General features: G+C 40.1%; 1 protein-coding gene across 1 annotated transcript in view; it reads left to right on the top strand.

Annotated features, from left to right (window-relative positions):
* Positions 1 to 24,329, top strand: part of ush2a.L (Usher syndrome 2A (autosomal recessive, mild) L homeolog) — a 442,265-nt gene that overhangs the window by 265,536 nt on the left and 152,400 nt on the right. Inside the window, exons 42-43 of the mRNA XM_041562401.1 lie at positions 8,718 to 9,046; positions 19,226 to 19,348. Of these exons, the coding sequence (XP_041418335.1) occupies positions 8,718 to 9,046; positions 19,226 to 19,348 (452 nt within the window). The remainder of the gene's footprint in view (positions 1 to 8,717; positions 9,047 to 19,225; positions 19,349 to 24,329) is intronic.

The following is a 24,329-nucleotide window of genomic DNA, read 5'->3' as shown; positions in this document are numbered from 1 at the left end:
TTCATGGTTGTTTTGCGAATTTATTCGCCAGCAGCAAATCGCGCAAATTCACGGCAAATTCGCCCATCACTACTAAAGGGTGAATTGTCGCCAGCGAAAGCTTTGCCAAACTTCACTCCACTTCACTAGGCAAAAATTCGTTACCACTACGCTAATTCACTAAATGCAAACTTGCATCCTGGGGACATTTCTCTAGCATTACTTCAGCCGTTCGAGCATTTCAAAGCAAAATGACACTAGCAATCGCTTCTGCCTATCGAAACTTTATTAGTTCTCTTACTCTTAGTTCAATTTGAATAGGGTGGGTACATTAAAGTCGTATGGACGTCTTTATTAGAGATGTTGGTGCAAATGCTTGTGCCCACTTTTTATTCCAAATGTTGAAGGAACCTGAATAAAGAAAAAAAAATTCCCGAATGCCCTACACATGAGCCCACCCTAAAATTAATATTCCATGCCCCTCAAATGTCTGGAGAAAAATGTTAACACAAAAAAGTTAATAGTTAGGACCTAGCGTTTTTACAACTTTAATGCATTTCCAGCAGACAGGATATGATGTAACTGACATAAGATTGAGAAGGATGTAGCTTCATTTTAGCAGTTTGCACGTTACTGAATTTGCAGAGTAAAGACTGATTACCAGAGCAAAAAGTCGCCTGGCGATAGAGTGCGAATGAACGCTAGAGACAGTCTCGTTCACTAGCGAATTGTCCTCTATGCCTGTTAGTGAATTAGCGATATCCCGGCGGATGGCATTTGTGGCAAATTGATGCTAGAGGTGGCCACTTCGCCCTTTAGTGAATCTGCCCCGATGAAACATGGGGATTGGTAGAACATTTTTGGAAGTTCTAAAGTTTTTTATATTGCCAAAATGCCTGGTTCTTCTCAATCAAATCTGAGTAGATTGATGCTACTTGCCAACATTGTTATTGTAAAGATGCACAGAAATTCACATTTCATCAATATACATTTGGTCAAGTTTGCAGCTGGGCAGTAACCAATGGCAGCCAATTAGATGTTTACTTTCATTGTTCTACTTGCAGTCGATTGAAAAAAAGCTAATCACAGATTAGTTGCTATGAGATACTGCCCAGCTGCAAATGTAGCCAGTGTTTATAAATGATCCCCATTCTCTTTCATTTCAAGCAAAGCAACAGATATCTTGAAACAAATTTCATGAAAATTCTGAGAAGAACTATTGAGGGAGAGAAAGCTGTATGAAAACAAAGTAACACATTTGAATAATGGACAGCAGTATGATCCTCCAATAAAATATCAGATCTTTATTTACTCAGCTTAAAAGAATTGAACATGCCCAGGGCCTTATGCATTTAGGGTGTTACCACCCTTTATCATAGAGAAAAGAAGATATTGAATATTATTTACACATCATAATTATTTATATTAGAATCATATATTAGAATCATAGAGATATAGATAGATAAATAGATAGATATATGATAGAGCTATTTATCTTCAAATTAATATCTGTCCAAATCATTTGAATTTCCATCCATTATTCTTACAAAGTTGCTTAAGTTCTGTCATCTTGCTTGAGAAGTGATTCTGGACAACATTTTTTGATTCCTTTCATGGATTTCCTATCAGGATCATGTCAGGTCATTGACTGGGCCACTCAAGGACATTTCGTTTTCTCTTGTTCAGTCATTCTGTAGATGTTGATTTGGCCTTCTGCTATTGGACATTGGTCCATTGTCAATCTTGCCAAATAACATAGAGTTTTTCTACAGTATGTACCTCCCTGCACTTTCCTATTGCCATTCTCTTCTAAATCCTTATTAGCTGCTTGGTCCTCATGATGAAATGTCTCAACAATCTATTATAATATTGGCGGCATTAGGAATGTGTTTAAATTAATCTGCAGAATTATTTTAGAAACCTGACATTTTCTACTAAGATCAGACATTTGCAAAATCATATAATTGAACAAAAAGAAGGGATCCTTACATGTTTATGTTCCGTTTACCTTCTGCTAATTTGGTCTTCTAATTTGACTTGATGGTCCTCTTTATAGATTGAATGAATAGAAATTTTTGGAACTTCTTTAAGTTCTGAATAAAAGTGGCTTTGCAAATCAGCTGGCTCAATGTGAAGAAGCTCCTTCTGTGGTAGTGTAGCTTTCTCATTGTTGGAAGAGAGCAAACACATTCAGTCAAAATGATGATGAACATGGATTATGGTTTGGGATTCATTTCTTGTTGTTTGCATTTCTTTAATTGGTTATTACAGTATTTTATTCTTAAGGGAGACCATCGTTTGTTTAAATGATGAGAAAGAAAGTAGAAGTTGATCACTTCCATTTCAAATACTCAGTTACATGAGCTTAGAGCTGGAAGCATTTGGACTCTACATATGAACGCATATATGGAAAAAACTATGTATGATGTATGTGGCCAATCTTTTGCATGTTACATTAAGGGGCACATTTACTAAGCTCGAGTGAAGGATTAGAATGAAAAATACTTCGAAGTTTGTTTTTGGCTACTTCGACCATCGAATTGGCTACTTCGACCTTCGACTACGACTTTGAAGTGAAAGATTCAAACTAAAAATCGTTCGACTATTCGACCAGTCGATAGTCGAAGTACTGTCTCTTTAAAAAAAACTTCGACTACCTACTTCGCCACCTAAAACCTATCAAGCACCAATGTTAGCCTATGGGGACCTTCCCCATAATCTTTTTTTGATCGAAGAAAAATCCTTCATTCGATGGATTAAAGTCCTTTGAATCGTTCGAGCATTTGCGGTAAATCCTTCGACTTCGATATTCGAAGTTGAAGGATTTTACTTCGAGGGTCGAATATCGAGGGTTAATTAACCCTCAATATTCGACCAATAGTAAAGGTGTCCCTTATTGTGATCACTATGCAAACTGCATTGGAGTGGTCTTTCCTCCAGTACAAAAAAAGTTTTTTTTCCAGTGAAACAAAATGATTGGAGAACTTCTAATAATGACTTAACATTTTTTTACCACCCCAGAAAAACACTTTTTTTTTCAGGCAAGATAAAATGCATGGAGAAAGTCTAATAATGATGTTTACGGGTTTTTTTGGCATTTTTCCACTTTTTTTCCTTGCAAATTTCTATCACAGATTTGAAAAACATTTTCCAGGCAAAAAAAACATCATTGAGCCCTATTTCTGAGGTCTTTCATTTGAATTCTTGTGATTTTTTTTTCTGAAATACATCTTGACTATCCAAGTTTTAAAGCTTGAACTCTACATAGTAATTTTTATATGCTGTCTCTGGGATTTTTTTAAATTTAACCACATGGCACTAGATGAACAATTCCAAAATCAGAAAGGCTGAATGAATCACCTTTGATAATATCCTCTCTACATCATAACAATAGACTGAACCATTGAAATGCTAAATGCCATCATTAATCCCTTTATCTCTCTGCTCTGCAGTATTACTGATGTTTACATTAGTGACCTGCCATTTTCAGGTGGTTCCAGACATTTACACAAAGCAGTAAGTCCCGCCCATATTGCAAAACACCTGTCATGGAGGCAACCATATGCAATTAGCCTGAATATCCTAATTACACATAAATGCTAAATGGATTGTTTATAATCAAAATACATTTAATTAGATGGCACATGGATGTTATTAAAAAAAGTATTTATATAAAATAAGCCCTTAATAGCTCTCCTTTAAGGAGGTTATTTATCAAAGGTCGAGTGTTAGAGTTTTTTTTTTACCTCAAATGAACTTGAATGGTTTCTTATTTAAGAAAAAACTCGAATGGCAAAAACCCAAATCTAAAAGTTCAAGTTCCACAATCTGAAAACGTTATTTAATTGAGATTTCGGCAAAAAAAAAACCTCAAATCGCTTTAATAATTTGAGTTTTCGGGCAAAACCCTCGGAAAAAAACTCAAACATCAAACAGGCTGTGTTCAAGGGACCTCTGCCATTGACTCATACATGACCTTGACAGGTTTTAGATGGTGTATTTTCATATTCAAGCTATTTCCGGGGTCTGGTATAATAAATTTCAAACATTTGAGTTTTTTTAAAAAAAAAACTTGAATAATTTGATTTTTTTTTAAACTCAAAAAATTTTAAAACTTGAAAACTCGAATTTTCATGGAAAAAACAACTCAAATCTTAAAGGTATCCTGTCATCAGAAAACATGTTTTTTTCAAAATGCATCAGTTAATAGTGCTACTCCAGCAGACTTCTGCACTGAAATCCATTTCTCAAAAGAGCAAACAGATTTTTTTTTATATTCAATTTTGAAATCTGACATGGGGCTAGACATTTTGTCAATTTCCCAGCTGCCCCTGGTCATGTGACTTGTGCCTGCACTTTAGGAGAGAAATGCTTTCTGGCAGGCTGCTGTTTTTCCTTCTCAATGTAACTGAATGTGTCTCAGTGGGACATGGGTTTTTACTATTGAGTGTTGTTCTTAGATCTACCAGGCATCTGTTATCTTGTGTTAGGGAGCTGTTATCTGGTTACCTTCCCATTGTTCTTTTGTTTGGCTGCTGGGGGGAGGGGTGATATAACTCCAACTTGCAGTACAGCAGTAAAGAGTGATTGAAGTTTATCAGAGCACAAGTCACATGACTTGGGGCAGCTGGGAAATTTACAATATCTCTAGCCCCATGTCAGATGCTCTTTTGAGAAAAGGATTTCAGTGCAGAATTCTCCTGGAGCAGCACTATTAATTTTTTTTTTCCCATGACAGTATCCCTTTAATAAATCTGTCCCTAAGTGTTTTTCTTTTGTTTCCAAACACTGTTCTATCATATTTCCCCCTAGGATAAGCTCAGTAGTCCGAATAGATTTAATACTAAAAATCCTCCCTTTAAATGTTTTGCCGTCGCCAAATGTAAACACTATGGAATTTTCTGCGAGATTTGTGTAATATATTTCATTTTAACACTGAACACTGGGCCATTCAAGTAATCCATTAAAGTCTGCTGGATAAACTATTTGATGGGAAAAAGAATAAAAAAATAAATAACAGTCGCTGGTTAATCAATACCTGTATTTTCACTGGCTGTTTTTTTTTTTTTTTTAGAACCTCAACGTTTATTACATTTAAAATACTATTTTTTGTGTTAAAATTCGATTTTTTTATTCAATCAGGATAGTACAATTGCATGCTGTAATTTATACACTCGGATGTTTAAGCAGCACAGACGTATTAGTGGCTGAATCACCGCAGACTAATACGTCTCTGTTAACAACTTTATCATTGATAGCAATGTTTCCCAAGGTTACGATACAATGACTCCTTTATAATGGATAATGATGCCTCATAAGTATCTTTGCATGTTTTTGTCAAGAAAATAAGACAAAGTGATGGCATCCTCTTCGCTGTACAATAGCTGCCTCCCGAGCATTCGTTCTCATGGCATAAATACTGATCTTTAAATCAATGAACAAACTGCTTATGCTATCCTGAATGCGCTGTCTTGTGAGCTCTTTTGCTTTCACGCTTTCCACTGCCAAGCTACAGAGCAAAAGCCCACGAGCCTCAGGAAAACCAGAAAGCGTAGCAATGTGTATTTTACAAATTTATTGTCTTCCATTTTTGCACATTGTCCTTGAAATTCTCAGAGTGCAGCAGGGTTCTATATTGGTCCTTTCTAAACATATGAGGCTAATGTTGGGGGTTTGAAGGTTCATAAAGAATTTAGCTGTTTGGGTGCCGTGGACAAGTGGCAACTTTCAGTTGGAATATATATATATATACACACACATACATATGGGATCTGTTATCCAAAAAGCCAGTATTTAGAACTCCAAAACATAGACATGGCAGTAGTGTTATTTATTATTTGAATGGAAGGTATGGAGATTCAGATTATGGAAAGAACCCTTCTCTTATACCCCAGGTCCGAAACATTCAAGATAATAGATCCAATACATCTATACAAAGATCATATTGTTAGACTATTACTCAGTTTGGAAGAAGCTCAGCACCCTTTTGATGAATTCAGATTCGTCGAAATCCTTAGGAGTCAATTTATCGAAATACGAATGTAGAGCTCACCACAATAAAAATCATTCCTAGAAGATTTTTTGATTTTGTTTATTAGATAGTGAGCTCTCACTTTTCACTTTTTGATAATAACACACCTAAAATTCACAAAAGAATTAATAGAGAGTGCTGGATTTTTACTGTGGTGGGTTCTACTTTCACACTTTGATAAATTGACTCAGGGATGTGATTAACAGGGGTTACAGTTGTACTGGGCCAGGGGGATTTCTGGTTTTAAGGGGGCCCAGCTGTACAGTAGTTCCTGGATTAGCTGGGCCCCCATTACCTAATACTATATGAACCCCGTCATCTTTTGCTAGATGTATGGCCTTATTTACTAAAACTCATATTTTACCAGAAACAAACTCAAACTTACCATCCACGAATTTGGCAAATTTACTAGTGATGGGCGAATTTCTCCCATTTTTATTTGCCGGAAAATTTGCGAATTTCCTGCAAAATTTGTGAAATTCGCGAAACATAGAGAAATTCACTGTAAAATTATGAAATCGGAAAGTTTCATGAAAAAAATCATGAAATTCAGACATTTTCATGAAATAATCATGAAAATCGAAAGTTTCAGACATTTTCACGAAAAATTGGAAATTGGCACCCGCATCCAAGTTGACGCTGGCGGTAAAGTCAATGGGCATCCAAAAAAAATTTGACGCAGGTGAAATTTTGCAGGCAAATTTTTGCAGGAGATTCACAAATTTTTTCGCTGGTGGCGACACATGGAAATTCCCCACAAATTCGTGCCTGGTGAATTTATTCGCCCATCGCTAAAATTTACTAGTAATAAAACTCGAAAAAATCTGATAAAAAAAAAATAGTTTATAGGCTTAAAAAAATTGAATGAGTTTTCTAGTGAAAACCAGCATCAAACATCCCAAAACATGCAAAAATTGTGAAGGCAAAAAACATCTTCAAATGGTTAAAGTGGACCTGTCACCCAGACACAAAAATCTGGATAATAAAAGTGCTGTCAAATTAAACATGAAATCCAATTTCTATTTTTTATGAAAGCATTCATCACTGTTGTAAGCTCATTTAAAAATCTCAGCTGTCAATCAAATATTGTCTGCCATGGGCATAGAGGCGGGGCAGACAATTACTTTCACTTTCCATTCAGCACTTCTTAGATGTCACTGCTCTCCCCACATTCCCCCGTTCTCTTGAGCATTAAATTGTGTAGCCAGGGCATGGGGATGGACATCAGGTCCCCCATTCTGGTGCACAAACAAGATTCTGAGATAATGCAAGGCTTGCCTTAATAACAGTGTCCACAAAATGGCTCCCGCCTGCTTTCATTAATTATGAATTCCCAGACTGATGGAAACAAGATTCAAATAATTTATACAGTGTAATTAAAGTTCATTTTGCTTGACTAATGTGATAAAACAGGAATTTTAATATTTTTTTTGGGTGACGGGTCCCCTTTAAAGGGACCTCCGCCATTGAATCTTACATGAAGTCGACAGGTTTTAGCAGGAGTATTTTAAGAATTTATGCTGCTTTTGGGGCATACTAAATCTCTAACAATCTGAGGGTTTTTTTCTTGAAAAATTTGAGTTTTTTTCAGTGCAGGAGTGAACCGGATTTGGAACAGGATGCTGCTGCTAAAGCTGCTAATGAACAAAGCTGTTACCAATGAAGAACTAAGCAGCCTGTAGTGATGGGCGAGAGACAATATTTACACGCGCAACTATTTCGTCCAAATGCATTAAAGTCAATGGGTGTCTGAATAATTTTGACATGCAAAAAAATGTTTTGGATGTTTTGCCTTTTAATTGTCGCCACAGTTTTGCGAATTGATTTGCTTGCAGCAGAACGCGGAAGTTCGCAGTGAATTTGTGTCTGCCAAATTTATTCGCCCATCACTAATCGTCAGAGAAGAATGAAGTACCTGGTGCTGTAGAAGAATGATGCAGTCACTGAAGAGGAGCGAAGATTAGTGATGGGCAAATTTATTTGCCAGGCGAGAAAAATTCGCCAGCGTCAAAAAAATGAGACGAGACGCCGGCAGATTCGCAAAATTTTTTGCCGTTTCGCAAATTTTCCGGGAAATTCACAAATTTACCGGCAAAGCGAAACACCCCAAATTCACCCATCACTAGCGAATATATTGTGCACTGGGGTTTATTGGAGGGGCTGAATTTGGACTTTGGTCTTTTTTTTAACCGAACGTATCTATGTAGTAACAAAAGACATTTCTGCATATGACACTGTACTAAACACAATTGCACAGGGCAGTGCAGTCCTTAAAGGCAAAGCTAGATTCTCATATGTAATAGGTTGATCTCTGAAACATTTCCCCAAAGATTATCATAGAAACATCTAGAGATAAAGATCATTCCTGTAATTAACAATCCCATTCTACTTCTTTTTGTTCTTTTCAAGGCACTGACCGTGAATTCCAGATACTGTCTATCCACTGTAACTTGCTGCTAACTGGCATTCCTGTTTGCTCTTAACATTTGTAAATATCAATGAGATTTGCTACTAAAATGGACAAATGGAAGAACACTGTAATTCCAGGTTTATTACCCTAGGAAATTGCTAAGCTAAGAACGAGAAGGATGGGGTTGGCTGCTTTATTTAATTTATAGTTTTTGCTTTTTACAGAGGCCCTTATTTAGCTTTAAGCTTTTCTTTTTATTATTGTGTGTGATAAAAAAATCTATTCTTTTATTTTTAGGTCACCTGGAGAAGTCCTCTCATACCAAATGGAGAAATATTAAGCTATGAGATTCGCATGCCTGAGCCTCGAATTGCTATCATTAACACTACTTTGTTAAGCAATACAGTGACAAATCTAATCCCCTACACTAACTATTCTGTAAGCATTGTGGCTTGCTCAGGCGGAGGGTCATATTTTGGGGGATGTTCTGAAAGTTTACCTACATATATGACCACTCACCCGACAATGCCACTGGGTATTAGCCCAGTATCTGTTACACCAATCAGTGAGACATTTGTTGTTGCTTCATGGCAGCCTCCTTCAAGACCTAATGGACCAAATGTAAGGTAATAAGAAATGCAATAGTATTCATTTTTCACAAACTTTAAAACAAGTAGTAGAAAATGCTCCCTATTTTCTTCTATTAAAAGAAACTTTGGCATCAACGTCTGTTAAAATAGCATTGTCACTACATCAACCAACAAAGGTTCTTTAGAAAATGCACTTGGGCAAACTTGCTGTCCTGTAAGGAAATCCATTACCCCAGGGGGTAACTGGTTTCCAGTCTAGGCATGCTCTTCTGCCTATAATAGCCATCTTTGGCTTTGGACCTCACCTTCTCTAGTGCTTACTAGCTCTTACTGCATGAGAATCCAGAGACTCCAACTGGGAGTGAACAAGCAAACGTAATGTAGAACTAGAGATGTCGCGAACTGTTCGCCGGCGAACTTGTTCGCGCGAACATCGGGTGTTCGCGCTCGCCGGAAGTTCGCGAACGTCGCGCGACGTTCGCCATTTTGGGTTCGCCATTGTTGGCGCTTTTTTTTGCCCTCTCACCCCAGACCAGCAGGTACATGGCAGCCAATCAGGAAGCTCTCCCCTGGACCACTCCCCTTCCCTATAAAAACCGAAGCCCTGCAGCGTTTTTTCACTCTGCCTGTGTGTGCTGAAGAGATAGTGTAGGGAGAGAGCTGCTGCCTGTTAGTGATTTCAGGGACAGTTGAAAGTTTGCTGGCTAGTAATCGTTTTGATACTGCTCTGTTATTGGAGGGACAGAAGTCTGCAGGGGTTTGAGGGACATTTAAGCTTAGGTAGCTTTGCTGGCTAGTAATCTACCTTCTACTGCAGTGCTCTGTATGTAGCTGCAGTGGGCAGCTGTCCTGCTTCTGATCTCATCTGCTGACTGCTGCAATAACAGTAGTCCTTGTAAGGACTGCTTTTATTTATTTTTTTGTTGTTTTACTACTACTACTACTACTACTACTATAAGAGCCCAGTGCTATTAGTCTAGCAGTGTTGGGGAGTGGGACTGGTGTGCTAATCTGCTGCTCCTAGTAGTTCAGCAGCACCAACTTTAATTTTTTTTTTTAATATTCATTTTTTTTTTATTTTACTTTTTTTTATTTTACTACCGCTGTAGTAGTGTATAAGTTGACCTTTTAGGCATTATTTGCCCTGTAGGCATTATTTGCACACTGTTTTCTTCAACCCGCCATCGAGCTGTGTGACCTTGTTCACATTCTGTCTAAATATCCATAATATTACCGTCTCCAGAAAAAACACCGGAGTCACTTTTTTCAAGCAGCCATAATATATTTTACGTAATCCGTATCCACCGCTGTAGTAGTGTATACGTTGGCCTTGTAGGCATTATTTGCACACTGTTTTCTTCAACCCGCCATCGAGCTGTGTGACCTTGTTCCCATTCTGTCTAAATATCCATAATATTACCGTCTCCAGAAAAAACACCGGAGTCACTTTTTTCAAGCAGCATTCATATATTTTACGTAATCCGTATCCACCGCTGTAGTAGTGTATACGTTGGCCTTGTAGGCATTATTTGCACACTGTTTTCTTCAACCCGCCATCGAGCTGTGTGACCTTGTTCACATTCTGTCTAAATATCCATAATATTACCGTCTCCAGAAAAAACACCGGAGTCACTTTTTTCAAGCAGCCATAATATATTTTACGTAATCCGTATCCACCGCTGTAGTAGTGTATACGTTGGCCTTGTAGGCATTATTTGCACACTGTTTTCTTCAACCCGCCATCGAGCTGTGTGACCTTGTTCCCATTCTGTCTAAATATCCATAATATTACCGTCTCCAGAAAAAACACCGGAGTCACTTTTTTCAAGCAGCATTCATATATTTTACGTAATCCGTATCCACCGCTGTAGTAGTGTATACGTTGGCCTTGTGGGCATTATTTGCACAGTGTTTTCTTCAACCCGCCATCGAGCTGTGTGAGCTTGTTCACATTTTGTCTAAATATTGATAATATTATCGTCTCTAGAAAAACCACTTGAGTTACTTTTTTTCAAGCAGCATTCATATATTTTACGTAATCCGTATCCACCGCTGTAGTAGTGTATACGTTGACCTTGTAGGCATTATTTGCACACTGTTTTCTTCAACCCGCCATCGAGCTGTGTGACCTTGTTCCCATTCTGTCTAAATATCCATAATATTACCGTCTCCAGAAAAAACACCGGAGTCACTTTTTTCAAGCAGCATTCATATATTTTACGTAATCCGTATCCACCGCTGTAGTAGTGTATACGTTGGCCTTGTAGGCATTATTTGCACACTGTTTTCTTCAACCCGCCATCGAGCTGTGTGACCTTGTTCACATTTTGTCTAAATATTGATAATATTATCGTCTCTAGAAAAACCACTTGAGTTACTTTTTTTCAAGCAGCATTCATATATTTTACGTAATCCGTATCCACCGCTGTAGTAGTGTATACGTTGACCTTGTAGGCATTATTTGCACACTGTTTTCTTCAACCCGCCATCGAGCTGTGTGACCTTGTTCACATTTTGTCTAAATATTGATAATATTATCGTCTCTAGAAAAACCACTTGAGTTACTTTTTTTCAAGCAGCATTCATATATTTTACGTAATCCGTATCCACCGCTGTAGTAGTGTATACGTTGACTTTGTAGGCATTATTTGCACAGTGTTTTCTTCAACCCGCCATCTAGCTGTGTGTATTATCGTTTCCAGAAAAACCAACTGAGTTTTTGTTGTTGTTGTTGTTTTTTTAAAAATAATGCCAGGCAAAGGCAGGCCGCCACGCAGAGGCCGTGCTAGGGGCCGTGCTGCTATGCAATCCTGTGGCCCTAGCAAATTGCCCAGTTTTAAAAAGCCAATGACCCTGAACTCCCAAAATGCTGAAGAGGTAGTTGACTGGCTTACACAGCACACCCCATCCTCTACCGTTTCTAACTTTACCACAACATCCTCCTCATCCTCCACTGCTATGGCCACCCCACGTAACACTTCCTCCACCACCGGTGCCCCTTCTTCACTGGGGTCAGAGGAGTTATTTTCCAATGAGTTTCTTGAACTGAGTAATGCGCAACCATTATTGCCAGAAGAAGATGAAGGAGATGAGGACCTTACACCAGATTTAATTCTGGCAGAGAACACGATAGAGATGGACATAATGAGTGATGAGGAGGAGGTCCCCGCTGCTGCTTCCTTCTGTGATGTGTCAGAAGAAATTGATGCATCTGAGGAGAATGATGATGAGGAGATTGATGTTTTGTGGGTGCCTAGTAGAAGAGAGCAAGAGGAGGGTAGTTCAGATGGAGAGACGGAGAGTCAGAGAGGCAGTAGGAGAATAAGACTTAGAAGAAGCAGGGAGGACAGCCCGCAGGGATCAGCAGGGCAACAACATGTATCGGCACCTGTGTTCAGCCGGCCAACGCACCCGCCATTGCCGCCAATACCGCCAACTCCGCCAACTTCTACTGTTACCGCCAGATCGCACACTTCCAAAAAGTCAGCAGTGTGGGATTTTTTTAATGTGTGTGCCTCTGACAAAAGCATTGTAATTTGCAATGAGTGCAGTCAGAAACTGAGCCTTGGTAAGCCCAACAGCCACATAGGTACAACTTCTATGCGAAGGCACATGAGCGGCAAGCACAAAGCACTTTGGGAGCAACACCTCAAAGGCAACAGGCAAACTAAAAGCCACACTCCTTCTGGTCCAGCATCTTACTGCTCTACCTCTGCTCTCCTTGACCCGTCTGAACCACCCTCCACTCCGCCTTCCACCTTGACCACCTGTTCCCATTCCCAGTCATCTGCCACCAACCAAGTTTCTGTGAAGGCCATGTTTGAGCGTAAGAAGCCAATGTCTGACTGTCACCCCCTTGCCCGGCGTCTGACAGCTGGCTTGTCTGCACTCTTAGCCCGCCAGCTTTTACCATACCAGCTGGTGGACTCTGAGGCCTTCCGCAAATTTGTAGCAATTGGGACACCGCAGTGGAAGGTACCCAGCCGCAATTTTTTTTCTAAAAAGGGAATACCACACCTGTACCAACATGTGCAGAGCCAAGTTACCGCATCTCTGTCACTTAGTGTTGGGCCAAAGGTCCATATGACTACTGACGCATGGTCCTCCAAGCATGGTCAGGGCAGGTATGTCACCTACACTGCCCACTGGGTGAACTTGGTAATGGCTGGGAAGCAGGGAATGGGTAGCTCAACAACAACAGTGGAGTTGGTGTCACCGCCACGGATTGCACGCGGTTCTGCCACCACCTCTACTCCTCCATCGCTCTCTACCTCGTCTTCTTCTTCTTCTTACTCTGCTGCTGGGTCCTCCTTCTCCTCCTCCACACCTGTGCACCCCCAGCTCCCCCTAGGCTATTCGACGTGCCAGGTACGCCGTTGTCACGCTGTCTTGGGGATGACGTGCCTGGAAAGCAAAAACCATACCGGATCTGTACTCCTGTCATCTCTGCAGTCACAGGCCGATCGGTGGCTGACCCCACACCAACTGCAGATCGGAAAAGTGGTGTGTGACAATGGAAGCAATCTGTTGGCAGCGTTGAGACTAGGCAATTTAACACATGTGCCCTGCATGGCACATGTGTTAAATTTAATAGTCCAACGTTTTGTCTCCAAGTACCCAGGATTCCAGGACGTTCTCACCCAGTCCAGAAAGGTGTCGGCCCATTTCAGACGTTCCTACACAGCCATGGCACGCCTTGCTGACATTCAGCAGCGCTACAACATGCCAGTCAGGCGTTTGATTTCTGACAGCCAGACTCGCTGGAATTCAACGCTCCTTATGTTGGAACGTCTGCTGCAACAACAAAGGGCCGTCAACGAGTACCTTTTTGAACTGGGTGGTAGGACTGGATCTGCACAGCTGGGGATTTTTTTCCCCCGTTACTGGGTGCTTATGCGCGATGCCTGCAGGCTCATGCGACCTTTTGAAGAGGTGACAAATATGGTCAGTCGCACCGAAGGCACCATCAGCGACCTAATACCCTTCGCTTTCTTCCTGGAGCGTGCCGTGCGACGAGTGACAGATGAGGCTGTAGACCAGCGTGACGAGGAGCTGGAAGCGCACGATTTCTGGTCGGAATCACCAGAACGAACCCAGGCACCTGCTGCAACGCAGGGAGAGGTGCCAGAAGTGGAGTCAGAGGAGGAAGGTGGCTTTGTGGAGGAGGAGGAGGAGGACCAACAGGAGCAGGCTTCCCAGGGGGCTAGTGGTGACCTTTTGGGGACCCCTGGTCTTGTACGTGGCTGGGGGGAGGAGACCGTGGATGATGCAGTCCTTGATAATGAGGAAGCGGAGATGGATAGCTCTGCATCCAACCTTGTGAGAATGGGGTCTTTCATGCTGTCATGCCTGTTGAAGGACCCCCGTATCAAGAGGCTTAAGGAGAAGGACCTGTACTGGGTCGCAACGCTACTAGACCCTCGGTACAAGCATAAAGTGTCAGAAATGTTACCAACATACCACAAGTCCGAAAAGATGCGGCATTTACAAACCAGCCTGCAAAACATGTTGTACAATGCTTTTAAGGGTGATGTCACTTCAGGAACTCATCAACATTCCAGGGGCAGAGGTGCCAGTAATCCTGCCACGAGCACACCTGCAAGGACAAAGCCCTTTGGCCAGTCTGTAACGTCAGACATGCAAATGTTTTTCTGTCCAAGGCAGCGCCACAACCCTTCTGGATCCACCCTCAAAGAACGCCTCGACCGGCAGGTAGCGGACTACCTGGCATTAACTGCAGATATCGACACTCTGAGGAGCGATGAACCCCTGGACTACTGGGTGCGCAGGCTTGATCTGTGGCCAGAGCTGTCACAATTTGCCATGAACCTCTTGTCTTGCCCAGCCTCAAGTGTGCTCTCAGAAAGGACCTTCAGTGCAGCAGGAGGGATTGTAACTGAGAAGAGAACTCGCCTAGGTCACAAAAGTGTCGATTACCTGACCTTTATTAAAATGAATGAGGGGTGGATCTCGGAGGGTTACTGCACGCCGGAAGACTTGTTCTGACTTCTATGCAGCTGTCCTTCTCTTCAAGCCTCATGACTCCACACACAGCTGTCCTTTAGCGTCCTCCTCCTCCCTCCGCCACCGTTACAAACTAGGGTGCAAACCCTACTGGTTTAATTTTTTCTGGCCTCTGTGCTTCAGTGGCTGCAACCAAAAAAACTGGGCAAACAATGTCTACAAGGTCAACGTATGGCAAAAAATGACTATTTTCAGCATTTATATGGCATATTTTTTCTGGCAACTGTGCTTCAGTGGCTGCATCCAAAAAAATGCATATTTTCTGCATTTATATGGCATAATTTTTCTGGCCTCTGTGCTTCAGTGGCTGCAACCAAAAAAATGCATATTTTCTGCATTTATATGGCATAATTTTTCTGGCCTCTGTGCTTCAGTGGCTGCAACCAAAAAAATTTATATTTTCAGCATTTATATGGCATAATTTTTCTGGCAACTGTGCTTCAGTGGCTGCGACCAAAAAAATGACTATTTTCAGCATTTATATGGCATATTTTTTCTGGCCTCTGTGCTTCAGTGGCTGCGGCCAAAAAAACTGGGCAAACAATGCCTACAAGGTCAACGACGTTGACCTTGTAGGCATTGTTTGCCCAGTTTTTTTGGCCGCAGCCACTGAAGCACAGAGGCCAGAAAAAATATGCCATATAAATGCTGAAAATAGTCATTTTTTGCCATACGTTGACTCAACGTATATGGCAAAAAATGACTATTTTCAGCATTTATATGGCATATTTTTTCTGGCAACTGTGCTTCAGTGGCTGCGACCAAAAAAATGCATATTTTCTGCATTTATATGGCGTAATTTTTCTGGCCTCTGTGCTTCAGTGGCTGCAACCAAAAAAATTTATATTTTCAGCATTTATATGGCATAATTTTTCTGGCAACTGTGCTTCAGTGGCTGCGTCCAAAAAAACTGGGCAAACAATGTCTACAAGGTCAACGTATGGCGAAAAATGACTATTTTCAGCATTTATATGGCATATTTTTTCTGGCAACTGTGCTTCAGTGGCTGCGTCCAAAAAAACTGGGCAAACAATGCCTACAAGGTCAACGTATGGCAGTTGTTTAAAGAGAACAGTAGATTACTAGCCAGCAAAGCTACCTAAGCTAAAATGTCCCTCAAATCCCTGCAGACTTCTGTCCCTCCAATACAGAGCAGTATCAAGCAGATTACTAGCCAGCAAACTTACTATCATCTGTCCCTGAAATCACTAACAGCACTCCCCCTACACTATCTCTTCCAAGCACACACAGGCAGATTTTTCAGATACATTTTTGCCCTTGATCCCCCTCTGGCATGCCACTGTCCAGGTCGTTGCACCCTTTAAACAACTTTAAAATCATTTTTCTGGCCAGAAATGTCTTTTCTAGATGTTAAAGTTCGCCTTCCCATTGAAGTCTATGGGGTTCGCGAACCGTTCGCGAACCGCTCGCGTTTTTGCGCAAGTTCGCGAATATGTTCGCGAACTTTTTTTCCGACGTTCGCTACATCCCTATGTAGAACTCAGGGATGGAGCCAGGAGGACAGAGTTAGGTGGAAATCCACTGGACTGCATCAGAACCAGATAACCAACCAAAGAATAAAGATGAACAGACCAGGGATCAATACAAGGAACAAGACCAGAGCAGGACAGGAATCCGGAACTAGGATACAGGGATACACAGGTTCAACTTGACTAGACTTGACAACAGTCAATAAGCTCTGAGCTGGGGTTTACATAGAGAAGATAATGGTAGAGCCCCTGTGGCCAGCCTACTTGAAAGCTTAAGGGTAACAACAGTCAGGATGTTACACTTCCCTGAAAAGGTGCCTAGCATTCCCGTAGGTATGTGATCCTTTATTAATCACAGCATGTTTTGGATCATCATGGATCCTTTTTCAAGTATAAAAAACGATCCATGCTGATCCGAAACATGTTGTGATCAGTAAAGGAACTTTGCAACAGAGCCTGCGGATTGTCAGCTCCGTCCTATCCTATTTGTCTAAATGTGACAAAATGCTTCACTTTATTTAAAAAATTCACTTAACAATGGTAAGGGAAAAGTTTCATAGACACGAAGGTCACTGGTTTAAGATTAATCAGACTTAGAAATCTAGATGCATAGCACGGCACTTGCGAGAGCAACACAGCCCTGTCCATATTGCCTTCCATAGGGCTCCCTCATAGCTTGTCATCTGTTTGGTTCTGAACTGGTTCAAAAACTGGCTGTCCTGTCCATATTTCTGACTTTGGAAATCTGAACAGGACTCTGGGATGAATGACACGAATATCAGCCAGTCACAATCTTCCGCATTATAGCCCTGCCCATAAAATCATATTGCCTGCCCTTAAACATCACAACCCTGCTCCCTGACATCACCCACCCCTGACATCACTTGGCCAATCCTCTGCCAGATTTAGGTCTTAAAAAAGGTGGAATCCCTTGCCCCTCATTCAGAAGTACAAGTTAGGGAAATGGTAGAGAATAGGGTGCCTACATCTCCCCTTATTAATAATGAGCTGAATTAATGGGCAAACTGAGGTTTATGGGAACGGCAGCATGCAAAGTGCAGATATTAGGCCAACTTTAGTCAGATCCCCTAATGAAATCAGACAACACCCTAAAATGTATTTTGCCTTGCTCTGTTCTGTTTTCTTTTTTTTATTAAAGGGATCCTGTCATCAGAAAACATGTTTTTTTCAAAACACATCAGTTAATAGTGCTACTCCAGCAGAATTCTGCACTGAAATCCATTTCTCAAAAGAGCAAACAGATTTTTTTATATTCAATTTTGAAATCTGACACGGAGCTAGACATTTTGTCAATTTCCCAGCTGCCCCAGGTCATGTGACTTGTGCCTGCACTTTAGGAGAGAAATGCTTTCTGGCAGGCTGCTGTTTTTCCTTCTCAATGTAACTGAATGTGTCTCAGTGGGACATGGGTTTTTACTATTGAGTGTTGTTCTTAGATCTACCAGCCAGCTGTTATCTTGTGTTAGGGAGCTGTTATCTGGTTACCTTCCCATTGTTCTTTTGTTTGGCTGCTGGGGGGGAAGGGAGGGGGTGATATCACTCCAACTTGCAGTACAGCAGTAAAGAGTGATTGAAGTTTATCAGAGCACAAGTCACATGACTTGGGGCAGCTGGTAAATTGACAATATGTCTAGCCCCATGTCAGATTTCAAAATTGAATATAAAAAAATCTGTTTGCTCTTTTGAGAAATGGATTACAATGCAGAATTCTGCTGGAGCAGCACTATTAACTGATTCATTTTGAAAAAAAAATTTTCCCATGACAGTATCCCTTTAAAGAAATATACCATGATAGTATATCATTTTTGAAGAAGGATTGTGACCAGGTAGCCTGAACAATGGCAGTTTAGGCAAGACTAAGGGGCAGATTTATATATCTGTGAAATCAAACTACACTGAAATACACGAAACATTGACTAACACTTTAAGCTTTGTAATTGTTTAATGTGTGGCTGAGAGTCAAATGTGTTACTTGGAAACATGATACTCCACTGTTTTCCACCACCTATCAGTTTAATGCCAAATTTGAAAATGTTTTCATTGAAATTTGTCTAATTGACGTCAATGAGCTACAACAGCTCTGGGTGCAATACATACCTATAATAAATATACAGATTAACTCTATGTAATGGGCAACATGTGTGACATACTGTATATACAGTATGCTCTGTATATTATTTTACACTATCATTTACATTTTAGATTCTCAGATCTCTATAGCTTTAAAATATATCTAAAACTGAAAGGTGAGCCTGTAAGAACTGTATAGAATCTCAAGATCAAGAAAACAACAAATTCACCTTTTAGACACAACAATTAAAGGAATAAATATTGTCTTAATTCCTCCTATTCCTATTCATATCTACATTGTGTACATAAAAAGAATTCGGAACATATATTTTTATGCTTTGTACTTATAGAATTTATTTTTGTCTCAAGCTCATACGCAGAGGAAAAAAAAAAACACCAAGAATGATTAACACTGTAGCAGTTTTCCTGTAGATGTGGTTTGGTTCTGATAAATTCAATTTTCTTTTGCAAAATAAATGTTTAAAGCGACGTGAGTTTATCTGAGCAATTTAGCAGCTGTAAAAACAAAATAATATTTAAAAACCCGTGTTTTTTTGTTTAATAATATTAGTTGAGATAATCCACGAGCTCTGCTTGTCTATTGTGTTAGATATGAACTCCTGAGACGTAAAATCCTGCAGCCACTTGCATCAAATCCCCCTGAAGATTTAAATCTGTGGCAGAATATTTACTCAGGAACTCAGTGGTTTTATGAAGATAAGGGTCTTAGCAGGTAAGATTACAAAACGCTAAAAAAAATACAAATACTGGCATTTTCAGTAGGGCTTGCTCCATGGGCTGAACATGTACCATTCCGTATATTTATTATGTGATATCATGAATTTGACTATGTTCAATAAAACTTGGAATTCGAAATATAGGGCAGGATAAATGTTAGAAATCAAGAGACATCACATATCGTTCATTTTATAGAAATGTCTGGTAAATGGAGCCATGAAATTGAAACATTGACAAACTTTCGTTCATTCTCGTTCTAAAATGAAGTATTACACATCAATGAACGTGCGACATGAATAGGGGTTTATATAATGTGTTTCAAGCTTCACCCTTAACTGGAATACACTTCTTGATATGATCAAATGCTAATTTTAATTTTTATTGACCTACGTTCTTTATTTTCTTAATTTAAATATATCTGCATTTATTGTTTGAACACTGACATAATTGGGTGGTTGTGTTCAGACTTTCAAGGGGTTATTTACTAAAACTTAATTTTTTATGGTCCAGCTTTTTGGGGCAAAACTAGAATTTTTCTAGATTCATTATACCAAAATGCTGCAAAAAGCCCAAATCCGAAATCCGCCATCTCAGACCTGTGGAGGTCATGAAAAAGTCAAAGGGAGATGTCCATATTCCAATTTGAAGATATTGTGGTTTGCTCTGGGTTTAGCCTGATAATCAGAAATATTTTGGGTTTTCCGGGCAAAACCCCTGAAAAAACTAGCAATTCAGGAGAAAAGTCAGAAGAAATCATATGATTCCGTTTATCACTCAATTGTATGATTTTTTTTCCAGATATCCCGATTTTTTGAGTTGTTTAAGTTATGGATTCTGAAAATGGTAGATCTTGAGTCACGCTTAGCTCACGAGTTATTGATTTTCATTGTAAGAAAACACAGAACCAGCTCAGGAAAGATTTTCCCAAGTGCCACTATTTTGTTGTAATCCATGAGTGATAATTCATCAGCAGAGCAAAAACTGAACTGGTCACTGTAGATATACACACCATCACATCATGTACTATCAGTGTAATTGTAACTTATGAAGACTGGAGATCTTTTAAGGGCCGCCAAACAATTCTTACTTAGACCATTACATTGATCCCAACCTGTTCCAATCCAAAACCATATAATTTTCACATTGAAAAAAAACGTTCTGCTTGTGAATGATAGGTAGATATTGCAGAGATCAGCAGCCTTCTTCTTGGTCATTATGATGGAACAGATTAACTAATAATTTGACAGCCTGAAGCTATGGAAAGGAAGTCTTTCCTTGTACTGCAGCGCCTGGTCATGTACTTGAAGAACATATGTGTGTTGGCATTAGGCTTGGGCAAATTTGACCCGTTTTGTTTCTCCAAAAATTCGCTGTGATGGGTGTCAAAATGTTTTTGCTGTGCAGCTACATTTTTTTGACGCACGTCATTTTATTTTTGAAGCATGATGCAATACAAATCTATGGGTGTCATTTCAGCCAAAAAAAATTGCCCATCCCTAGTTGGCATTATTCAACGGTCTCTACTTTCAGAGTCAGACTGTGCACATTGTACCAGTACCAAATGACAGCCTGGTACCAGGGCTATAAGCCTTGCAATACTGTTCTAGAACCTTTCTCCAGTTGGACATTGCGCTCTCTACAATCACCTTGGCTTTATGAACTATTTTTGAAAACCTGTTGTATAATCCTAGCTTATTATTGTTTTCTTCTTTCCATTGCACTGGACCTGGGCATTTACAGGTCAATTCAAATACTGTATGATCCATTGGCTTAAGCTAGACAGAAAACTGGGTGCAATTGTCTATATTAGTAGAAAGCACAAATTTACCAGATGTTTCTACTTTTGAGCAAACAGTCGTTTCTGAAAGCCAATCTCTACTGAGACCACATCCCATGACCGGCTATAGGCACCTTGACCCATGCCCCACATTTTTCCTGCTTGGACCCATTACCCGCTGGCAACATTTAAATCGGATCTGCTATTGCTACAAACTTAAAGTGACATCATTAGAAGCCAAGGGAGTAAAAAAAAACAGGGGAAAAGTAATGAAGGAGGAATATTTGCTTATAATGACTGAGACCTATGACTCACCCCACAGACTGGACCTACACCAATACCCACATCCACAAAATACCCACTTCTCTGCGGGGAACATGTGGGCACCCAACCCAATGCAGGACTCTAGCATGAGGTTCAAGGTGCAGTGTATTGAGATGCTGTGACCAAGTGAAAAGTATATGGTTCTGTTAGGCCAGTGTGCTTACGGCATAGTTAAACCACACATAATTGAAGGGCATATATGTGTTTATATAAAAACGTACAGTCATGTGCAAGGCCATGTCCTTCCCTTTATGTAATGAAAAGTACTTGTAAATATTTATGAAGACTCTGGACAGAAGTTCAAGAGCGCTAAGAGGCAGGTTGGGGAACCTTCCCTTCCCATCACTCATGAATACAGAGCAGGGTGCAAAGTGCAAAGACATGGCAGATTTCTTCAGTTTTTTCCCCATCCTACCTTCCCTTGAGTCTCATTTACAAAACAAAAAAAAGTGCAAAGCGATTTTTGTCACTCATAGATTGAGATTGATTGTCACACTCATAGATTGAGATCAATACTTTGCCCTTCTAGAATGGCTGCACCTTGCTCTGAATACAGAACTTCCTGCTTTCGGCAGCACTTTGTGGGGAATTGGTGATGTGGGTGGGGTATGGGAATCCCATGGAATCCATTGGAACCCTTAATTTAGGTACAGGGCTGTTTTTGGCTGACAGCATTAACCAAAGGTGCAGAGTGAAGCAATTGCCCTGGACACAAATGCTTTTTGAATGAGAAATTACTCAATGCAAATTTGCACCCCTTAGTGCTCTTGCACTTGAGCCCAAGGCAATAATTGATGACCACTACTATCTTCTAATACAGAGATGATGTACAGCTTTATGGAAAGCTCATCTGAAGGCATATATCAATGTGAAACTGCCCCCGTCTAACTAGCAGATGTTGCTTCTGATGACAATGATTTTTAATTTCTGATACGGAGACAATTGTCAGTTATATCACTGTTATCATTCCACAAACAAGATTCAGTGTCGCACTGTACAAGCTTGAGGCTGTGCTTAAATGGAATTGATCAAGTGAAGTGGGTAGGATGGATGGTGACTGAAGACATGGCAGATATGCAATACATTTTGGTTAAAGAAAAACTACAACAACTTGAATTTGTAAGGGTTTTCAGGAATCTTTAATCCTCAAAAGGCCAAATGCAGCATTATAGCTTAATCTCTGTGTACAGTTTCCTTATGAAACATTTGCACACTTGATGTGAATCAGACGCAATTATGCTGAAAATTTTAAAAATCCAGCAGAATTCACTGGCGCAATTCAATGTACCAAGGATGCACTGAGAGCAAATATATACAAGTGTAATAAGCAGTCTTTGATGCAACTACATATATTGAATGGGATGTTTTGTGCAACGACTGTGGGCAAATTTGTGCGACTACAATTATGGTTTTACATTAAATGTCCCCCTTTGTGTGATAATACATTTGTAGGCACTTCCAAATTAGATGTTCTTCTGACCCACAAAACACATTGGTTCTTAGTATAGACTCTGTTAAAACACTAAGGGGCACATTTACTATGGGTCGAATATCGAGGGTTAATTAACCCTTGATATTCGACCATCGAAGTTAAATCCTTCGACTTCGAATATCGAAGTCGAAGGATTTACCTCAATTCCTTCGGTCGAATGATTAAATCCTTCTAATCAAACGATTCGAAGGATTTTAATCCATCGATCGAACGATTTTCCTTCGATCACAAATTGCTAGGAAAGCTTATGGGGACCTTCCCCATGGGCTAACATTGGTGCTCGGTAGGTTTTAGATGTCGAAGTAAGTGGTCAAAGTTTTTTTTTAAAGAGACAGTACTTCAACTATCGAATGGTCGAATAGTCGACCGATTTTTAGTTCGATTCGAAGTCGAAGTCGTAGTCGAAGTAGCCAAAAAAATACTTCGAAATTCAAAGTATTTTTCATTCTTATCCTTCACTTGAGCTAAGTAAATGTGCCCCTAATGGTTTTTATGTGTTTGTAAAGGGTGATGGAAATTTTTGTTGATCTGGACCCAAAGATCTTTTATTTGTTTCTCAGATGATGGATAGTACTTACAGACACAGGCAGATCCACTATTTTGACAAGGTCACCAGACAAGCGGATCTGGGCCACGATGTGCTGAGCCAACCTGTGCTGATCATACATTGGTCCTAGGTCTTTAAAGGGATACTGTCATGGAAAAAAAATGTTTTTTCAAAATCAATCAGTTAATTGTGCTGCTCCAGCAGAATTCTGCACTGAAATCTATTTCTCAAAAGAGCAAACAGATTTTTTTATATTCAATTTTGAAATCTGACATGGGGCTAGACATATTGTCAATTTCCCAGCTGCCCCAAGTCATGTGACTTGTGCTCTCATAAACTTCAATCACTCTTTACTGCTGTACTGCAAGCTGGATTGATATCACCCCCTTCCCTTCCCCCCCCAGCAGCCAAACAAAAGAACAATGGGAAGGTAACCAGATAGCAGCTCCCTAACACAAGATAACAGCCACCTAGTAGATCTAAGAACAACACTCAATAGTAAAAACCCATGTCCCACTAAGACACATTCAGTTACATTGAGAAGGAAAAACAGCAGCCTGCCAGAAAGCATTTCTCTCCTAAAGTGAAGGCACAAGTCACATGACCAGGGGCAGCTGGGAAATTGACAAAATGTCTAGCCCCGTGTCAGATTTCAAAATTAAATATAAAAAGATCTGTTTGCTCTTTTGAGAAATGGATTTTAGTGCAGAATTCTGTTGGAGCAGCACTATTAACTGATTCATTTTGAAATATAATGTTTTTCCCATAACAGTATCCCTTTAAGGATGGGATCATAGAAAGGATCCTACACAGACCAGTTAGACAAAACCTGCCAA

Source organism: Xenopus laevis, chromosome 5L (assembly GCF_017654675.1).
Source record: "Xenopus laevis strain J_2021 chromosome 5L, Xenopus_laevis_v10.1, whole genome shotgun sequence".
Taxonomy (NCBI): Eukaryota; Metazoa; Chordata; class Amphibia; order Anura; family Pipidae; genus Xenopus; species Xenopus laevis.
The sequence above is the reverse complement of the archived record's forward strand: the minus strand, read 5'-3'. Positions and strand labels throughout refer to the sequence as shown.